At 38.7% G+C, this 19374-nt stretch overlaps 1 protein-coding gene across 1 annotated transcript in view; it reads left to right on the top strand.

Annotated features, from left to right (window-relative positions):
• ARID5B (AT-rich interaction domain 5B) overlaps positions 1 to 19374 on the top strand; it is a gene marked incomplete at both ends in the record, with an annotated part of 187994 nt that overhangs the window by 74298 nt on the left and 94322 nt on the right. Inside the window, 1 exon segment of the mRNA XM_079696564.1 lies at positions 18765 to 18995. Within this exon segment, the coding sequence (XP_079552690.1) occupies positions 18765 to 18995 (231 nt within the window).

Raw genomic sequence — 19374 nt, 5'->3', positions numbered from 1 at the left:
GCTTACCCTTCCCCTTCCCCGTGTCCTCAAGTCCATTCTCTACATCTGCGTCTTTATTCCTGTCCTGGCCCTAGGTTCTTCGGAACCATTTTATTTTTAGATTCCATATATATGTGTTAGCATACAGTATTTGTTTTACTCTTTCTGACTTCACTATCTATGACAGACTCTAGGTCCATCCATCTCACTACAAATAACTCAATTTCATTTCTTTTCATGGCTGAGTAATATTCCATTGTATATATATGCCACATCTTCTTTAGCCATTCATCTGTTGATGGACACTTAGGTTGCTTCCATGTCCTGGCTATTGTAAATGGAACTGCAGTGAACATTGTGGTACATGACTCTTTTTGAATTATGGTTTTCTCAGGGTATATGCCCAGTAGTGGGATTGCTGGGTCTTGTGATAGTTCTATTTTTAGTTTTTTAAGGAACCTCCATGCTGTTCTCCATAGTGGCTGTATCAATTTACATTCCCACCAACAGTGCAAGAGGGTTCCCTTTTCTCCACACCCTCTCCAGCATTTATTGTTTGTAGATTTTTTGATGATGGCCATTCTGACTGGCGTGAGGTGATACCTCATTGTAGTTTTGATTTGCATTTCTCTAATGATTAGCGATGTTGAGCATACTTTCATGTGTTTGTTGGCAATCTGTATATCTTCTTTGGAGAAATGTCTATTTAGGTCTTCTGCCCATTTTTAGATTGGGTTGTTTGTTTCTTTGATACTGAGCTGCATGAGCTGCTTGTAAAGTTTGGAAATTAATCCTTTGTCAGTTGCTTCATTTGCAAATATCTTCTCCCATTCTGAAGGTTGTCTTCATCTTGTTTATGGTTTCCTTTGCTGTGCAAAAGCTTTTAAGTTTCATTAGGTCCCATTTGTTTATCTTTGTTTTTATTTCCATTTCTCTAGGAGGTGGGTCAAAAAGGATCTTGCTGTGATTTATGTCATAGAGTGTTCTGCCTATGTTTTCCTCTAAGAGTTTTATAGTGTCTGGCCTTACATTTAGGTCTTTCATCCATTTTGAGTTTATTTTTGTGTATGGTGTTAGGGAGTGTTTTAATTTCATTCTTTTACATGTAGCTGTCCAGTTTTCCCAGCACCACTGATTGAAGAGACTGTCTTTTCTCCATTGTACATTCTTGCCTCCTTCAGCAAAAATAAGGTGACCATATGTGCATGGGTTTATCTCTGGGCTTTCTATCCTGTTCCATTGATCTATATTTCTGTTTTTGTGCCAGTACCATACTGTCTTGATGACTGTAGCTTTGTAGTATAGTCTGAAGCCCAGGAGCCTGATTCCTCCAGCTCCGTTTTTCATTTTCAAGATTGCTTTGGCTATTTGGGGTCTTTTGTGTTTCCATACAAATTGTGAAATTTTTTGTTCTAGTTCTGTGAAAAATGCCATTGGTATTTTGATAGGGATTGCACTGACTCTATAGATTGCTTTGGGTAGTATAGTCATTTTCACAATGTTGATTCTTCTAATCCAAGAACATGGTATATCTCTTCATCTGTTTGTATCATCTTTAATTTCTTTCATCAGTGTCGTATAGTTTTCTGCATTCAGGTCTTTGTCTCCTTAGGTAGGTTTATTCCTAGGTATTGGTATTTGATTCTTTTTGTTGCAGGGGTAAATGAGAGTGTTTCCTTAATTTCTCTTTCAGATTTTTCATCATTAATGTATAGGAATGCAAGAGACTTCTGTGCATTAATTTTGTATCCTGCTACTTTACCAAATTCATTGATTAGCTCTAGTAGTTTTCTGGTAGCATCTTTAGGATTCTCTACGTATAGTATCACGTCATCTGCAAACAGTGACAGCTTTACATCTCTTTTTCTGATTTGGATTCCTTTTATTTCTTTTTCTTCTCTGATTGCTGTGGCTAAAACTTCCAAAACTGTATTGAATAATAGTGGTGAGAGTGGACAACCTTGTCTTGTTCCTGATCTTGGAGGAAATGGTTTCAGTTTTTCACCTTTGAGAACGATTTTGCATGTGGGTTTGTCATATATGGCCTTTATTATGTTGAGGTAAGTTCCCTCTATGCCTACTTTCTGGAGGGTTTTTATCATAAATGGGTGTTGAATTTTGTCAAAAGCTTTTTCTGCATCTACTGAGATGATCATATGGTTTTTCTCCTTCGATTTGTTAATATGTTGTATCACATTGATTGATTTGCATATATTGAAGAATCCTTGCATTCCTGGGATAAACTCCACTTGATCCTGGTGAATGACCCTTTTAATGTGCTGTTGGATTCTGTTTGCTAGTATTTTGTTGAGGATTTTTGCATCTGTGTTCATCAGTGATATTGGCCTGTAGTTTTCTTTCTTTGTGACATCTTTGTCTAGTTTTGGTATCAGGGTGATGGTGGCTTTGTAGAATTAGTTTGGGAGTGTTCCTCCCTCTGCTCTATTTTGGAAGAGCTTGGGAAGGATAGGTGTTAGCTCTTCTCTAAATGTTTGATAGAATTCTCCTGTGAAGCCATCTGGTCCTGGGCTTTTGTTTGTTGGAAGACTTTTAATCACAGTCTCACTTTCAGTGCTTTTGATTGGTCTGTTTATATATTCTATTTCTTCCTGGTTCAGTCTTGGAAGGTTGTGTTTTTCTAAGAATGTGTCCATTTCTTCCAGGTTGTCCATTTTATTGGCATATAGTTGCTTGTAGTAATCTCTCATGATCCTTCGTATTTCTGCAGTGTCAGTTGTTATTTCTCCTTTTTCATTTCTAATTCTATTGATTTGAGTCTTCTCCCTTTTTTTCTTGATGAGTGTGGCTAATGGTTTATCAATTTTATCTTCTCAAAGAACCAGCTTTTAGTTTTATTGATCTTTGCTATTGTTTCCTTCATTTCTTTTTCATTTATTTCTGATCTGATCTTTATGATTTCTTTCCTTCTGCTTACTTTGGGTTTTTTTTGTTCCTTTCTCTAATTGCTTTAGGTGTAAGGTTAGGTTGTTTATTTGATATGTTTCTTGTTTCTTGAGGTAGGATTGTATTGCTATAAACTTCCCTCTTAGAACTGCTTTCGCTGTATCCCATAGGTTTTGGGTCATCGTGTTTTCATTGTCATTTGTTTCTAGGTATTTTCTGATTTCCTCTTTGATTTTTTTAGTGATCTCTTGGTTATTAAGTAGTGTATTGTTTAGCCTCCTTGTGTTTGTATTTTTTACAGATTTTTTCCTGTAATTGATATCTAGTCTCATAGCGTTGTGGTCGGAAAAGATACTTGATACGATTTCAGTTTTCTTAAACTTACCAAGGCTTGATTTGTGACCCAAGATATGATCTATCCTGGAGAATGTTCCATGAGCACCTGAGAAGAAAGTGTATTCTGTTGTTTTTGGATGGAATGTCCTATAAATATCAATTAAGTCCATCTTGTTTAATGTATCATTTAAAGCTTGTGTTTCCTTATTTATTTTCATTTTGGATGATCTGTCCATTGGTGAAAGTGAGGTGTTAAAGTCCCCTACTATGACTGTGTTACTGTCAGTTTCCCCTTTCATGGCTGTTAGCATTTGCTTTATGTATTGAGGTGCTCCTATGTTGGGTGCATAAATGTTTACAATTGTTATATCTTCTTGGATTGATCCCTTGATCATTATGTAGTGTCTTTCTCTGTCTCTTGTAATAGTCTTTATTTTAAAGTCTATTTTGTCTGATATGAGAATTGCTACTCCAGCTTTCTTTTGATTTCCATTTGCATGGAATATCTTTTTCCATCCCCTCACTTTCAGTTTGTATGTGTCCCTGTGTCTGAAGTGGGTCTCTTGTAGACAGCATATATATGGGTCTTGTTTTTGTATCCATTCAGCCAGTCTGTGTCTTTTGGTTGGAGCATTTAATCCATTTACATTTAAGGTAATTATCAATATGTATGTTCCTATTACCATTTTCTTAATTGTTTTGGGTTAGTTTTTGTAAGTCTTTTCCTTCTCTTGTGTTTCCTGCCTAGATAAGTTCCTTTAGCATTTGTTGTAAAGCTGGTTTGGTGGTGCTGAATTCTGTTAGCTTTTGCTTGTCTGTAAAGGTTTTAATTTATCCGTCAAATCTGAATGAGATCTTTGCTGGGTAGAGTAAGTTTGGTTGCATGTTTTTCCCTTTCGTCACTTTAAATCTGTCCTGCCACTCTCTTCTGGCTTGCAGAGTTTCTGCTGAAAGATCAGCTGTTAACCTTATGGGGATTCCCTTATATATTATTTGTTGTTTTCCCTTGCTGCTTTTAATATTTTTTCTTTGCATTTAATTTTTGACAGTTTGATTAATATGTGTCTTGGCATGTTTCTCCTTGGATTTATCCTGTATGGAACTCTCTGTGCTTCCTGGACTTGATTGACTATTTCCTTTCCCATGTTACAGAAGTTTTCAACTATAATCTCTTCAAATATTTTCTCAGTCCCTTTCTTTTTCTCTTCTTCTTCTGGGACCCCTATAATTCGAATGTTGGTGCATTTAATGTTGTCCCAGAGGTCTCTGAGACTGTCCTCAACTCTTTTCATTCTTTTTTCTTTATTCTGCTCTGTGGTAGTTACTTCCATTATCTTATCTTCCTGGTCACTTATCCGTTCTTCTGCCTCAGTTATTCTGCTATTGATTCCTTCTAGAGAATATTTAATTTCAATTATTGTGTTGTCCATCATTGTTTGTTTGCTCTTTAGTTCTTCTAGGTCCTTGTTAAACGTTTCTTGTATTTCCTCCATTCTATTTCCAAGATTTTGGATCATCATTACTATCATAATTCTGAATTCTTTTTCAGGTAGAATGCCTATTTCCTCTTCATTTGTTTGGTCTGGTGGGTTTTTACCTTGCCTCATCATCTGCTGTATGTTTCTCTGTCTTCTCATTTTGCTTAACTTACTGTATTTGGGATCTCCTTTTTGCAGGCTGCAGGTTCGCAGTTCCCATTGTTTTTGGTGTTTGCCCCCAGTGGCTAAGATTGGTTCAGTGGGTTGTGTAGGCTTCCTGGTGGAGGGGACTGGTGCCTGTGTTGTGGTGGTTGAGGCTGGATCTTGTCTTTCTGGTGGGTAGGACTGCATCTGGTGGTGTGTTTCAGGGTGTCTGTGGTCTTATTATGATTTTAGGCAGCCTCTCTGCTAATGGGTGGTGTTGTGTTCTTGTCTTGTTAGTTGTTTGGCATAGGGTGTCCAGCACTGGAGCTTGCTTGTCGTTGAGTGGAGCTGGGTCTTAGCGTTGAGATGGAGATCTCTGGGAGAGCTTTCGCTGTTTGATATTACATGGAGCTGGGAGGTCTCTGGTGGACCAATGTCCTGAACTCAGCTCTCCCACCTCAGAGGCACATCCCTGACACCCAGCCAGAGCACCAAGACCCTGTCAGCCACACGGCTGCTAGTGTTGGAGGGTCTCCTGCAGAGGTGGGGGGTGGCTGTGGCTCACCGCAGGGACAAGGACACTGGCAGCAGAAGTTCTGGGAAATACCCCTTGGCATGAGCCCTACCGGAGTCGACCATTAACCCCACCAAAAAGCCTCGTCAATTATATCTCAATTAAAGGGGGGAGACAAAAATGTCCATTGAATTATTACTTTTAGTAGTAAAAAACTAGAGCTAAAAAAGATAAAATAGATTATTAAAATTAATTTCACCTGTTCTTTTTTTAATGTTAATGACATACTTGGCTCACATTGTTTCTATTGAATAATCCTGCTGTACAAGGTTTTTCAAAAACCATATATTTGCCTTTTTCCAATTTTAAGAGGACATTTAAATTTTTATCATAAATTTCAATGAATTTTTTGCTAATAGGCAGTAGAAAATGTTAAACATGATATGGAATGAAATAAGATGCTGATTGACTATTGGAATAAATATTATATATCATTGGATAAAATCTGAAGTGTTAGAGTCTGTATTTATTAAAGTACAAGAGTTCTGATATAAATCATGTAAAATTTTTATCCTTAGGTTTCATGCAGTTTATTTTTAAAAATCTGGTAACCTCACAGAACATTCCAGCTACATTTAAAGGGATCAGCATCATTAACCTTTATTGCTCTGGCTTTTCTGAATTCAGAGCATCTTAACGCAGGCCAAAGTACTCTGTCACTACTGCCAAGCTTCTCCTTTAACGGAAATATGTGAAAAAAGAGAAAGATCAAAGCTCATGGTTTATGGTGACTTAATATATCAATAAAGGAGGCCTCTCCAAAACCAGTATTTTCACTTGTCTCTTTAGTGATAATAAGACGACTCAGGGGCAGTAGATGGGTAAAGGAGATTGGCTGTATTGAGTGCAGACTCACTCTCAGGCAGATGAGTGGAGTAGTGAGTGACACAGATGTTGAGCATCTGTCCCATGCCTATGCAGGTTCAGTCCAGGGGTTCACCAGTTTGAAGTCCCCTGATTCATGATGAGCCACTGGTAGAAGAAAGAAACCTTTGCCCTCCTTGTTAAGCCACTCCAGAAGGCCTATGATAAGATGCAAGAAAACAATGCAATCCAAGCAACTCTTGTCACATGAGGATGTGAGCTCCCAGAAGTCAGTGCTGTTGTTTGGAGATGGCTCAGCTCTTTGAGGGTGGTCCACACACTCCTCAAGCAGTGCAATTATTTTTTAAAAAGTCACAAAAATGAGATGACTGCCTAACCTCAGTCCCCATCATCTAATGCCAGCCAATGACTAAAGCACTGTTTGGTGGATGACTTTCTCCACATCCTTTCAGCCTTTTGGGAAGAGCTGCTGGTCCAGATCCTAGAGTGAACTAATGACATGACTGCTCTTACTGTTTGACAAAAGGTTCAGATGTTGACTGCGAAACTCTCTATAGGCAATTGCATTTGTCAGTGGTCCTTCAAAGGTCTAGGAGGGATAACAAGAAACTAGAGCACTGATTCTGTGCCCTCCAGGAGTTTATATTTTAGTTACTCTTTTTCTTTCAAGAAGCAATTAAGAATGCATCCACATAGAAAATATAACCCTTGCCAGATAGCCCCCTCTTTTTTTTAATTGTGTAAAATACATGTACATAACATTTACCATTGTAACCATTTTTAAGCATACAATTCAGTGGCATTAAGTACATTCCCAGTCTTGTGTAACCATTAACAGTATCTATTTCCAGCTTTTTCATCATCCTAAACAGAAACTCTTTACCCATTAAGCAATAACTCCTTATTCCCTTCCTCTGTCCTCAGCCCCAGCCCCTGGGAACCTCTGTTCTACTCTCTGTAAGAATTTGCCTATTCTAGATACTTCATATAAATAGAATCATACATTATTTGTCCTTTGTCTGGCTTATTTCACTAGCATAATGTTTTCAAAGTTTATCCATATTGTAGCATGTATCAGAACTTCATTCCTTTTTATGGCTGAATAATATTCCATTGTATGCATAACCACATTGTTTATTTGTTCATCTGTTGTTGGACACTTGAGTTGTTTCTACTTTTTGGCTCTTGTGAATAATGCTGCCGTTACACTGATGTACAGGTATCTGTCTGAGTTCTTGTTTTCAATTCTTTGGGGTATATACCTAGGAGTGGAATTACTAGGTCATATGGTAATTCAATATGTAACTTTTTAAGGAACTTCCAGACTATTTTCCACTGCAGCTACAACCATTTTACATTCTCACCAGCAATATATGAGGGTTCCAATTTCTCCACATCCTTACCAACACTTGGAGTTTATTGTTTTTGTTTTATTATTTTTAAAGTAATAGCCATCCCAGTAGGTGTGAAGTAGTTATGGTTTTGATTATGGTTTTGATTTGCATTTCCCTAGTGACTAATGATATTGAGCATTTTTTTCATGTGTCATTTTTATAACTTCTTTGGAGGAATATCTATTCAAGTCCTTTTAAGATGGGTTGTTTGTCTTTTTGTTGTAGGAGCTATTTGTATATTCTGAATATTAATCTTTATTTGATATATGATTTGCAAATATTTTCTCCCATTCTGAGCGTTGTCTTTTCACTTTCTTGATAGTGTCCTTTGGTGCAGAAAAGTTTCAAATTTTGATGAAGTCCAATTTATCTATTTTTTTGTTCTTGTTGTTGCCTGCACTTTTGGTGTCATTCTTAAGAAACCATTGTGAAATCCTAGGTCATGAAGATTCCTCCTGTGTTTTGTAGTTTTAGCTCTTAAATTTGAGTCTTTGACCAATTTTAAGTTAATTTTTGTATGTGGTGTGAGGTAAGGGTTCCAATGCATTCTTTTCCTATCAAAATTTAGTTTTCCTGACACCATTTATTGAATAGACTGTCCTTTCCCCATTGAATGATCTTGGCACCCTTGTTGACACATTTGAAAGTTTATTTCTGGACTCCCTATTCTGTCAATCACATTTGACCCTTATGCCATTACCACACTGCTTTGATTACTGTAGCTTTGTAGTAAGTTTTGAAATAGGAAAGTGTAAGTCCTCCAGCTTTGTTCTTTCTTAAGATTAACTACTTGAGATCTCTTGAAATTCCATATAAATTTGCCAGATGTCCACATCTTTAAAAAAATATTGCACAGTTAAAATGCAGGCAAACAAAGGAGAATAAGAATCCCAGATAATCTCATAACCTAGCTGAACCCCACTATTAGTGATTTTTTTTTTTCAGTATGTGGGCCTCTCACTGTTGTGGCCTCTCCCGTTGCGGAGCACAGGCTCCGGATGCACAGGCTCAATGGCCATGGCTCACGGGCCCAGCCGCTCTGCGGCATGTGGGATCTTCCCGGACTGGGGCACGAACCCATGTCCCCTGCATCGGCAGGCAGACTCTCAACCACTGCGCCACCAGGGAAGCCCTATTAGTGATTTTTAAGCATTAAACAAGACAACATGGGATACCACTTCACACCTTCTAGGATGGCTATCAAAAAGACAAATAATAACAAGTGTTAGCGAGGATGTGCAGATATCAGAAACCTCATACACTATTGGAGAGAATGTAAAATGGTGCAGCCATGTTGGAAAACAGTCTGACAGTTCCTCAAAAGGGCAAACACAGAATTACCATATGACCCGTCAATTCCATTCCTAGGTATATGCACAAGAGAAAGGAAAACATATATCCACACAAAAACTTTTACTCAAATGTTGATAGCAGCATTATCCATAATAGCCAAAAAGTGGAAACAACCCAGACGTCTCATCTCTTGATGGAATGGATAAATAAAATGTGGTATGTCCATACAATGGAATATTATTTAGCAGTAAAAGGAAATGAAATACTGATACAATCTACAGTATGTATGAACCTTGAAAACATTATGCTAAGTGAGAGGAGCCAGTCAAAAAGAACCACATATTGTTTGATTCCATTTATATTAAATGTCCAGAATAGGCAAACCTATAGAGACAGAAAGTAGATTAGTGGTTGCCTAGGACTGATGAGGGGCAAAGAGATGTGGGAGTGAGGGGGGTTAGGGTTTCTTTTGGGATAATGAAAATGTTCTAAATTTGACTGTAGTGATAGATGCATAACTCTGTGAATATACTAAAAGCTTGTGCATTTTAAATGGATGAATTATCTAGTATGTGAATTATATCTCAGTAATGCTATTAAACAAAAGACAAGGGGCTGAATATATTATTTCTTACCTTTCTTATTTTCACTGAATATAACAGAAACATCTTTGCATGACCTGAAATATTATTATTTTTTTTTTTTTTTTTTTTTTTTTTTTTTTTTTTTTTTGCGGTATGCGGGCCTCTCACTGTTGTGGCCACTCCCGCTGCAGAGCACAGGCTCCGGACGCGCAGGCTCAGCGGCCATGGCTCACGGGCCCAGCCGCTCCACGGCATGTGGGATCTTCCCAGACCGGGGCACGAACCCGTATCCCCTGCATCGGCAGGCGGACTCCCAACCACTGCGCCACCAGGGAAGCCCCTGAAATATTATTTGATTTTAGTATTTTTAATGACTGCACAGTTTTAATGAAAGTAGCCATACCATGACATAATATTATTTCCAGATATATATCCTGTTATATAGTGTATATATATACACATGCACATATATGTATGTGTATGTATGTATATATGTATAGAATGCCTTCAAAATGCTGAGCATTAGGTAATCAATATTAATCGGTCTTACATCATTTGGTGTTTAGTTCTCCACACACACAGATTTTTCCCCCTGATACAAACCATGTTGGAAAGGATGGCATTTACTTTGATCAGTGTTGACTAGTGAAATAATCATGTCCATGAAAGTCATGACAAATAGTGATGTCATTTTGTTAAGGCACAAATTCAGATCTTACATGCTGAGAGACAGATGTGTGGAAGTTAATCATTTAGCTATTGATCTGTCCAGTATCACACCTTAATTAGGTTTATTCCTGAGTTTGGGGGTTCAGGAGGGTCTCTCAAATGTCAAAGGCTTACATGGCTGCTGCAGAAATGGAATTGTGACTCTCGCAATGATGGCAGGCATAAGCTACAAAATAAGAATAAAAAACTGTGTAGATGTTGTAAGGGGAAAGATGGCAGAAGTTAATATTATTTTTAAGACCAGTTGTGCTAATGATGGTCAAGTTTCCTTCTCTTATAGCAACTTTGTCATGGTACCAGAGAGGCTAACTGGATCTTAGTAGTAGCTTCCTGTAAAGCAAGAGAGGGTTGAATTGAACTAAGTTCAAATCCAGTATAATAGCCTTACCTGGGTCACTAGTAAATAAATAAATGGATAAATTAATCTCTTTGACACAATTTTAGAGTAGGAGAAATTTTGACCAAGATCTGGTTCCTAGGGGGTCTCAAGGGTTCTTTATATTTTCTTCTTCAGACACTGAAACTCATTGATACTAAAAGTGAATGGTTGACTGTAGCTTAACAGTTAATCCTGTGAAAGGGAGGCAGGTTATGGTAAGTCAGGCCCCTTAGAATCACACCCCAAATATGGTCACCACTTTTACCTATGCGTCATTCTAGCCATGTGGTCTCACCAGTAGATACACCTGTTGCATAATCCCTGTCTTGTATGACATTTAAATTTGGCTGAGATGAGCCATGTGGGAATCAGACACAAAATTCTCTAGAACAAATCTAATATGGCTCTTGAATGCAGCTTAGAATTCAGTGACCATTTGGGGGACCCTTGGTGGTGGAGCTGGCTTTGCCTCTTAGTAGGTTCATTTGTTCCTTGAAGTGATGGCAGTGCTTGGTTTTAGTTTAGCTTTCTGTTGTCTTCTTTTTTTGAGTGATGAAGCAGTAATAGGGCAAAAGCTGATATTAACATATTAACACATATTTTTATATTTGTGTGTCCATCCATTTGAAGTGGCTTGCTTTTGGAAACAGCTGGTTAAAACCCTGGGTTTTACATTTGAAATATTCTTTGTTCTGTTTGTAACCATGCACTGACATATTTTCCCATATTCTCTTTTTATAAGTTCTCCAGTGATGTTTTTGTTGCCTATCCTGGGAAGATCTGTCTTTCCATTTATCAAAACAAATGGCAAGCTGGGGACCATTTAAAGTAGGGTTTTTTTTTAGTTAATAAAACCAATCTTCTTGTTCTGTTATGTTAAAAGTACATTATCTTTTTATTGTCAGTTCTGTTTGGCTAGGTCTGTTTTCTGTCTTAGCCATCTCAGGGCTGCCCCACTTGCTTACTGTGTAGAGACTTACAAAATCATTAAGGGTGGGGCAGCACCAGCTGACTTACAGTACAAACCATTTCTCAAAATAACCACAGCAGTGCAATACTGATGTGCAATTTACGTCACAGTATGTTTTTATGAAATAGTTTGTGGCATTTTCATTTCTATTCTGGATGGAATCTTGTTCTCTCTCCCTTTTAATCAGGCATTTAATTTATTTTTATTATTAATATTTTCCACTCCTTATCTTGGCATGCCTCCAATTTAACAGCTTTGCTGAGAAGAAAAACCCAGAAAACGGATCTTCCCCCACCCCACCTCTTCAACATCAGTTTAACTGCAACTGTATTCTCCCCTTTGATGTGTACTAACTTTGGGTACTAGGTTGACTGCCTTATGAGAGATGTAGGGACACATTACACGTTTACACAGAATTGTAATCAGGAATTGATAAAGTTAATGTACAACTGTGAATTTTAAACACTTTCAACCAATTCAGGCCATTTCAGTCATATGCACTGCTGCATTTTCCTTTTACAAACGTCTTTCTGTATAATGTCCTGTAATTAGAACAGGAAATCATTGAGTAACTGTAAGATGAATAAGAGCACTTAGACTGAAAGGAAAATTACCTTCTGAGAAATTATAGTCTTTTCTTTTTTTTCTTTTTTCTTTTTTTTTGCTGCATGTTACAATGTTGGTAATGATAGTAACAGCTGTAGCTACTCTTATCTGTAGAATTTTCATGCTTAGGTTTTCTGGAATAAAAAAATTTCATTTTCAGTAATAATCAAAAATGAATGGATGGAAAATAGGAAATGCCTAATTATGACAAATATTCAGTGTCACAGCAGAGTAGCGATTAAGTGGAAACTTCAATATAATTGTCAATAGCAGTAAGAATTGGAATGGTGCCAGGTATATAAAGTTGATGCTTTGCCTTGGGTCGTTGCTAGGAGCACAGTGAAAAGTATAAAGCTTTGAGAAAGGAATGTCTAATGTAATAAAGTAACAGAAAGAAGCATAAATCATTGTAAGAGCCTCTCATATTGACATTATTTTACTTAAATAGTCTCAAAACTAGACATCAAGTTTTATAACATGAGCAAATTCATATTTGCTTAGGGAAAAAAAAAGAACACTGTATATCATCTTTGAAGGACTAGGGACATTGTGTCTCAAACATAACCTTCATACATATTTGGAATCTTTTAGGTGAAAATCTTTAAATGTTTGTTTCTATTGGCATCCAAATGCATTTGCCCTAATACGATTAAGAGAACTAAAGGGCAAAATACTTGGCAGATTTTTCAGTTGAGGTAATTAGGTGCAGGAAGGAACATGCATACTTTTTCCACCAGGCTCTATAAAATCCTGGTGCGAGGGTTTTTTTAAGTTTTTTTTATTTTTTTAAGCTTACTGTGATGTTAGAAATAGATTATAGTGGTTTTCAGTAAGCATAATAGTGTGATGTTTCCGAAACAAGCCTTCCCTCCTCCCTCCCCACAGAATGAAAAAGAAAGTTACATTTCTAAATTGTTGTGTAAGAGATAAAAGCAAATTTCTCCTCCGGAATTTATGTTTTCAGCCTTCTGTGCATTTGGCCACCATTATCTATTTAAAAAAATAGCATTATGGATATTTGAAAGTCAATGCTCCATTAATTCATTGTGTTTGCTATTTCATGCATCTCTCTTTTTACAAAGACGACTTGAGCAACGTGCTATTCAGAATGAATGCCTGCTCAAACCATCTCCCCCCACCTTCTCCCCGCTCCCAGCCCAACGCTGAGGATTAAAGCAATGGTATACAGTTACTGTTTGAAAAGCTTGGGTGGAGTCTCACGTTATAATTACAGTTTCTCAGTGGAATTCTGTTTGGGACTTTGAAAACATATAAATAAGTGAAAAATTGACATTGAGAGAGGTTAACAAAACGTGTAATTATGATATAAGTGCAGGATTAGAGTAATTTTGGTTGAGCATTACAAGCAGTGTACTTTAGGTATTAACTTTTAATAGGCAAAGTTCTTTTCACTGAAGTTGAAATCAGGTTTAGTAATTCGGGGACTCTTATTCCCTTTGAATATTTCATTTGAAAATAGGCACACTTTTTTTTTTTGGTGGAGGGGGACTTGAAGAACAGGATGACGTTTAATATCATAATTACGGTTTGAAATTTCAGTCTTTGGTACCAGTAATTTATTGCTGGTCATTTTCTGTTGACAGAAATCAAGTAATGTATATATAACCCAGCCAACTAGAGTGTGTTAGAGAAAGATTCCTTAGGGTAATACTTTGATTTCTTTTCCTATGTGGGTGTGGCTGAAAGAAAATCTTTGTTCCAGGAACACTTTGTCTCTTGCTAAACAAATGTGCAATTTATCCACTCTTTATTCATTCTTAGATTTATCTCCTAGACCTATTATGAATTGGGAAGGGAGAGATGTCCTACACAGCGTTTACTGTCAGCCCTTGTTTCATGCATAACTTTGCATAGGAGTATTTGTTTGTGTGTCTATGAAATGCATAGGAGGAAAGAAGTAGCTGAGGAATTTAAGAATTCTTGAAACGTTGTTTGGCTTTATTTGTTTCTTAGTGTACTAGGGCAAAATAAAATATGACAGCTGTTGAACAATTTAATATTTTTGTAGCTGTATTAGGAAGAAGTTAATGCAAAGGCTTAGAAGGAAGTTATAGGATCATAGAATTTTAGACCTGGAAAGCTCTTCCAAACTCAGCTTTGTACTCTCTTGTACATACCTTTCATATTAAGGTGACCACACTTTGTCTTGGGGGAAAAAAAAAAGTTTCTTCGGTTCAAGAAACTTCTGCCTAAACTCCAAAGAAGAGATCCAGGGTATCTTCACTCAGGGAAACGTTGACCTAGATGAATTGTTGGTTCTTCCAGATCTCACCTTTACTCTGGATTTTCTCTTGACTCTCACCTAGAATGCTTGTTAACCTCTTCACAGGAGTCCTGAGGGTCTCATGGACTTTCTCTGCTTTTGTAAATATTAAAGGCAGCTCCTCTGGGAATATCTAATTGAAAGGTTGGAAATTTGCCTCTGTCCAAACAATGCCAAAATTCTGGTCCAAATGGATGGTTCTGCTAATAAGCAACAAAGTTATAATAATTTTTTGGGGGGGATCACTAAGCACTGCCACATTAGACCAGGTCCCAGCTGTGCCTCTAACCTCTCAGCGAGGGGCAGGGGTTCTAGGCTTGCACAGCCTAGAGTTGACTTTATTTCCTATCATGTGGATAGAAAGTAGAAAGCTGATAAACATGAAAGGTGTGTCAATAATGTTAAATCGTTACAATGGGAACTTCAGTGTTCCAAAATAAGAACCTGTCAACTTAACCAGAGTAGAATAATTCTGGCTTATAATTGGCTGAATTCAACAGTTCTTGATGAAACGGATGTCTCATATTTTACTTGATCAAAGACCACCATCCTCATCCCTAATATTGTAAATTAGTTAAATCTCTTCCACAGCAATAACAACAACAATAATAATCATATGTCAAAGGAAAAATCTTTTATTTCAGCCACACCCATATAGGAAAAGTAATCAAGATATTACCCTAAGGAATGTTATTATTATTATTATTATTATTAGTGACATTTTGTCATAATGAAAAGCTCATCAAACTTGGAGTTCAAAGATTGGGTTATAGTCTCACCTCCATCACTTTCTAGTTCTTTGAGATCCTGGACTAGTCACTTGGGTGTCTGAACCTCAACTTTCCTGTCTCTAAGTCAGGGAGTATTAATTAACAGTTTGTCATGCTACTAATAGGGTTGTTGTGAGAAACAAACAAACAAAAGATATGCTATGTGAAAGGCCTTTGTAAATTTTAATGTTTTATTATTAGCACCAGAAATTGCAGTAGTATTTTTGCTCTGCTTCGTAAACAAGAAAACAGTTCCTCAGTTCCTCATATTTTTGGTTAAGAGAGCTTTTTTACATTCGCTGTCTTCTGTGATACCTGTAAACAATCCTGGGAAAGTGGCAAGGAGAGGGAATTTGGTCCTTTATTCTGTTTCAGGTACATTGGGGTTTTGGATAGAAGCATATACCTGAAAACAGGAAAAAAAGAAAAAAAAGTATATATATAGAGAGAGAGAAAGGAGAGAGATCAAAGCCCAACTGAATAAATAACTGTAAGTAAAACTCAGGTAGTGTTTTCAAAGTTTAATGTGCGTGAACTATCTGGGAGCTTGTTAAAAATATAAATTTCTGGGCCCCAACCTTAGGGATTCTGAGTCAGAGGTTCTCATTGGGGCCCCAGAGTCTGCCTCTTTACACCCCGCTATGTGATTCTGATGCGGGCGGTCCTGGGAGCATTCTTAGAGATACTGTCTCCAGAATGAATGGACATCATAGCATGTGTTTCCATGACTTGGGGTCAGAGGGAATTTGCTATTTTTTTTCCTGTCAGAAAGAGCAGGACCACATGGGTTGGTTAGTGTTTTGGAAACTGCCTGATGAAAGAGGGATAAATGTTTGAAGGATGAGGTGGAGTAAAAAAAAAAAAAAAAAAAAAAAAAGTCATTTCTAAGCACAGAACATAGCCAGGAGGCTGATTTCATCCAGAATAGAGAATTAAGAAGAAACTAGAGGTGGCATCATCACAAAAAATAGTCAGAGAAAAACAGAAGGAGAATGAAGGGATAGGAAGGAAGTGAGGTGGTCCCATGAGTCCAGGTGACATCTTCTGCTATAAAGCTAACTCTGAAGCATTCATTTTCTCACCTTTATTCAGCCTGAGAAGCCTGACTTTCTCCATTTCATTCAAGAATTCTTGGAGAAACTAGTACAGCTTCCTGCCACCCCCCACCCATTACAGAAAGCCAAGAGATTTGGAATCAACGGATATTTGAACAGTATTTACTATGTACAGGAGATGGCATTAGGGGCTGAGCATGCTGAAATAAGTCCTGAGGGTTCATGGTTATACCCCTGTCTCTCATCTTGGACGATCTTGGACAAATCTTGGTCATCCTGGACAAATAGAGTGTAATGATGCAATTGACACATTATGGGCTGCTTCTTCCAATAGTACTTAGACACTCTGGAGTTCTGATGATGTTAGGTAGATATTTCCACTAAAACATTTTTTTGCTTTAACTCTATAGAAAGCACAGATTTGAACCCAAAGTACGAACTAGTGTCTTGATCTACTGTAAAAATCTCAAATTGGCATGTCTTGGGACATAGATCAGCATCTCAAAACTACTTTTCACTGGGGACTTGCTTTCAGTGTAGACATAGTTCCTTTTAATTAAGTGTGCCAGCTGATGAAGTGGCTACCCACAAGCCAGGCAGGAGTCTAAGCAACGTAAACCGTTAAAAGATGTCATGTGGAAAGCAGCTAAACGTCTCCATTCTCGAAGAAGCCTCCAGCCTGAGGAACTAAGTGAACGTAATTAGAAATACGTCTGGGTAACGGCCTCCTATCTGAAAAGGTCACACGCACACCTTCCTTTGGTACTGGTTATGTCCCATCATTACGTCCTGTCCTTGCTCATTCGTCTCCCACTGTCTACCAGATGGCCACGACAGTGTTGGTATCCTTAACAACTGTTTTGTGCAGTTCCCTGCAGCATGGTAAATGCTTGAAATATTGAGTGTTTTCCCTTTGGATAAGCAACTGACATATCTGGGAATTGCTTACAAAGGCCCTGATGACGTGGTTATAGAGAGCGATGGCAAACTGGGTCATGGAGCCTAAATGCAGCTTGACGTTGTGCAGGTGGCAGGATACCAAAGGGAGGGGGTACCATTTCTCAAGCTTAAGATGAAGGAAGGATTCATGCGTGCAGAATCCTGGTTTTGTAAATGAGCACTTAATATGGTGAGGTGTAAATAAGCATTAAGATCATTGTAAGGGGGAGTTTCGTTAAAGTTGCTGAAACGTTCTCCTGAGTTAAGTTGGTCCTGATGGAGCTCTCACAAAGATGCCTGGGGAGTCCTCTCTGTGGTCCTCTGCGTTGTGCTAAGTTACCAGATGGATTTGAGAAACGTTAGAAGATGGGGGTATGGGGCTTCCCTGGTGGCACAGTGGTTGAGAGTCCGCCTGCCGATGCAGGGGACGCGGGTTCGTGCCCCGGTCTGGGAAGATCCCACATGCCACAGAGCGGCTGGGCCCGTGAGCCATGGCCGCTGAGCCTGCACGTCCGGAGTCTGTGCTCCGCAACGGGAGGGGCCACGGCAGTGAGAGGCCCGCGTACCACAAAAAAAACAAAAAAAAAGAAGAAGATAGGGGGCATGGGTTGGGGGGAGGGTGGGGAAGGTGGATGTATCAGTCACATTGAAACAGATCATGCTGCAAAAACAACCTCCAAATCACAGTCTCACTTGAAACAACAAGTGCTTATGTTTATACATCCATTCAGGACCAACCAGGGGCTTTGCTCCGTGTTATCCTCACTCAAGACCAAGACTGGCAGGGTAGCCACTGTCTGAAACATTACAGATGTCCAGAATGAAGGGAGGGAGAGAGTGTGGTCCGCTGTACACTGGCTCTTAAAGGAGCCGCCCACTACTGCCATATTTCATTGGCCAGAACGAGTCACACAGCCGTTTGTCCTCAGTGGGCAGGGAAGTACGGCCTTCCCACAGGACCATAAAGAGAATGAGAAATATTCGTTGAGCAAAACTAACAACCACCAGAGCAGATGATGATGCTCTTTAGACCCACAGACATCGCTCTGGGGCCAGATGACCTTTACAGGGCCTTTAAGCGCTGAAAGATGACATAATCCAAAATAAAAGCAATACCAAACTGTGGAAAGAAGTATAAAGAAGCTCAACAAAATTCTGATTTTTTCCAACGGTGATGCCTTTAATGCTTAAAATATATATATACATCAGCTTCTTTCAAGACTGTTTTCTGGTTCTGCTGCTTGCCGGTGACCTAAGCATTGCGTAATCTGTCTGTGGGGTTATCCATCCCACTCTTTTCCTTTTCTCTGCCTGAGGCTTTTTCATGGAGCTGGAGGGGTGATGGTGCTGAGAGGATGCTGGCAGTAGCCGAACTGTGCTAAAGATAAACTGATACAAGAGTCTTTTTGAAGACTCTATTTTTATTACAAAACCAGAGGTGGTCATTGAAATGATGCCAGGGCCATGACAGTTCTCTGTTGGAGGGAAATGGGTAATGGAAGTGTTTTCTCGTTTGTCTAGGGGAGGACGAGGAAGAAACGAACGTGATAGTTCTCAGCTACCCTCAGTACTGCCGCTACCGCTCGATGCTGAAACGCATCCAGGATAAGCCGTCTTCCATTCTCACGGACCAGTTTGCATTGGCCCTGGGGGGCATCGCAGTGGTCAGCAAGAACCCTCAGATCCTGTACTGTCGGGACACCTTTGACCACCCAACTCTCATAGAAAATGAGAGCATATGCGATGAGTTTGGTGAGTCTTTTTTTTTTTCCTACATGAAACTTGTGCGTGTGTGTCTGGCTGTTTTCAGTTCTTGTGAAGAGCAGTGATGGGGAACGGGGCTTACTTTGACAAGCCCAGTGTGCCACCCACCCCTCCCCTCCCTCCAACGATTGCGGCATAAGACGTCATTGCCTACTTGGCAGCCTGTGTGTACCAGGGCCCAGGATTATTCTTTAGAATTTGTTGTTCAAGACAGAGTCTGGAGTTGCTTGGTCAACCTTGAAATTGGACTTTATAGGACAGGAAGCTTTTATGCTAGTTACTTCTTAAAAGGGTTCGGCTATTCAGATACTGATTTTCTTCATTTAACTGATCACTTCCTTTTCAGTGGTATAAGGAGCTATAAAAA

Source organism: Hyperoodon ampullatus, assembly GCF_949752795.1.
Source record: "Hyperoodon ampullatus genome assembly, chromosome: 1".
Lineage (NCBI taxonomy): Eukaryota > Metazoa > Chordata > Mammalia > Artiodactyla > Ziphiidae > Hyperoodon > Hyperoodon ampullatus.
Note: the sequence above shows the minus strand (reverse complement) of the source record. Positions and strands in the feature narration are given on the sequence as shown.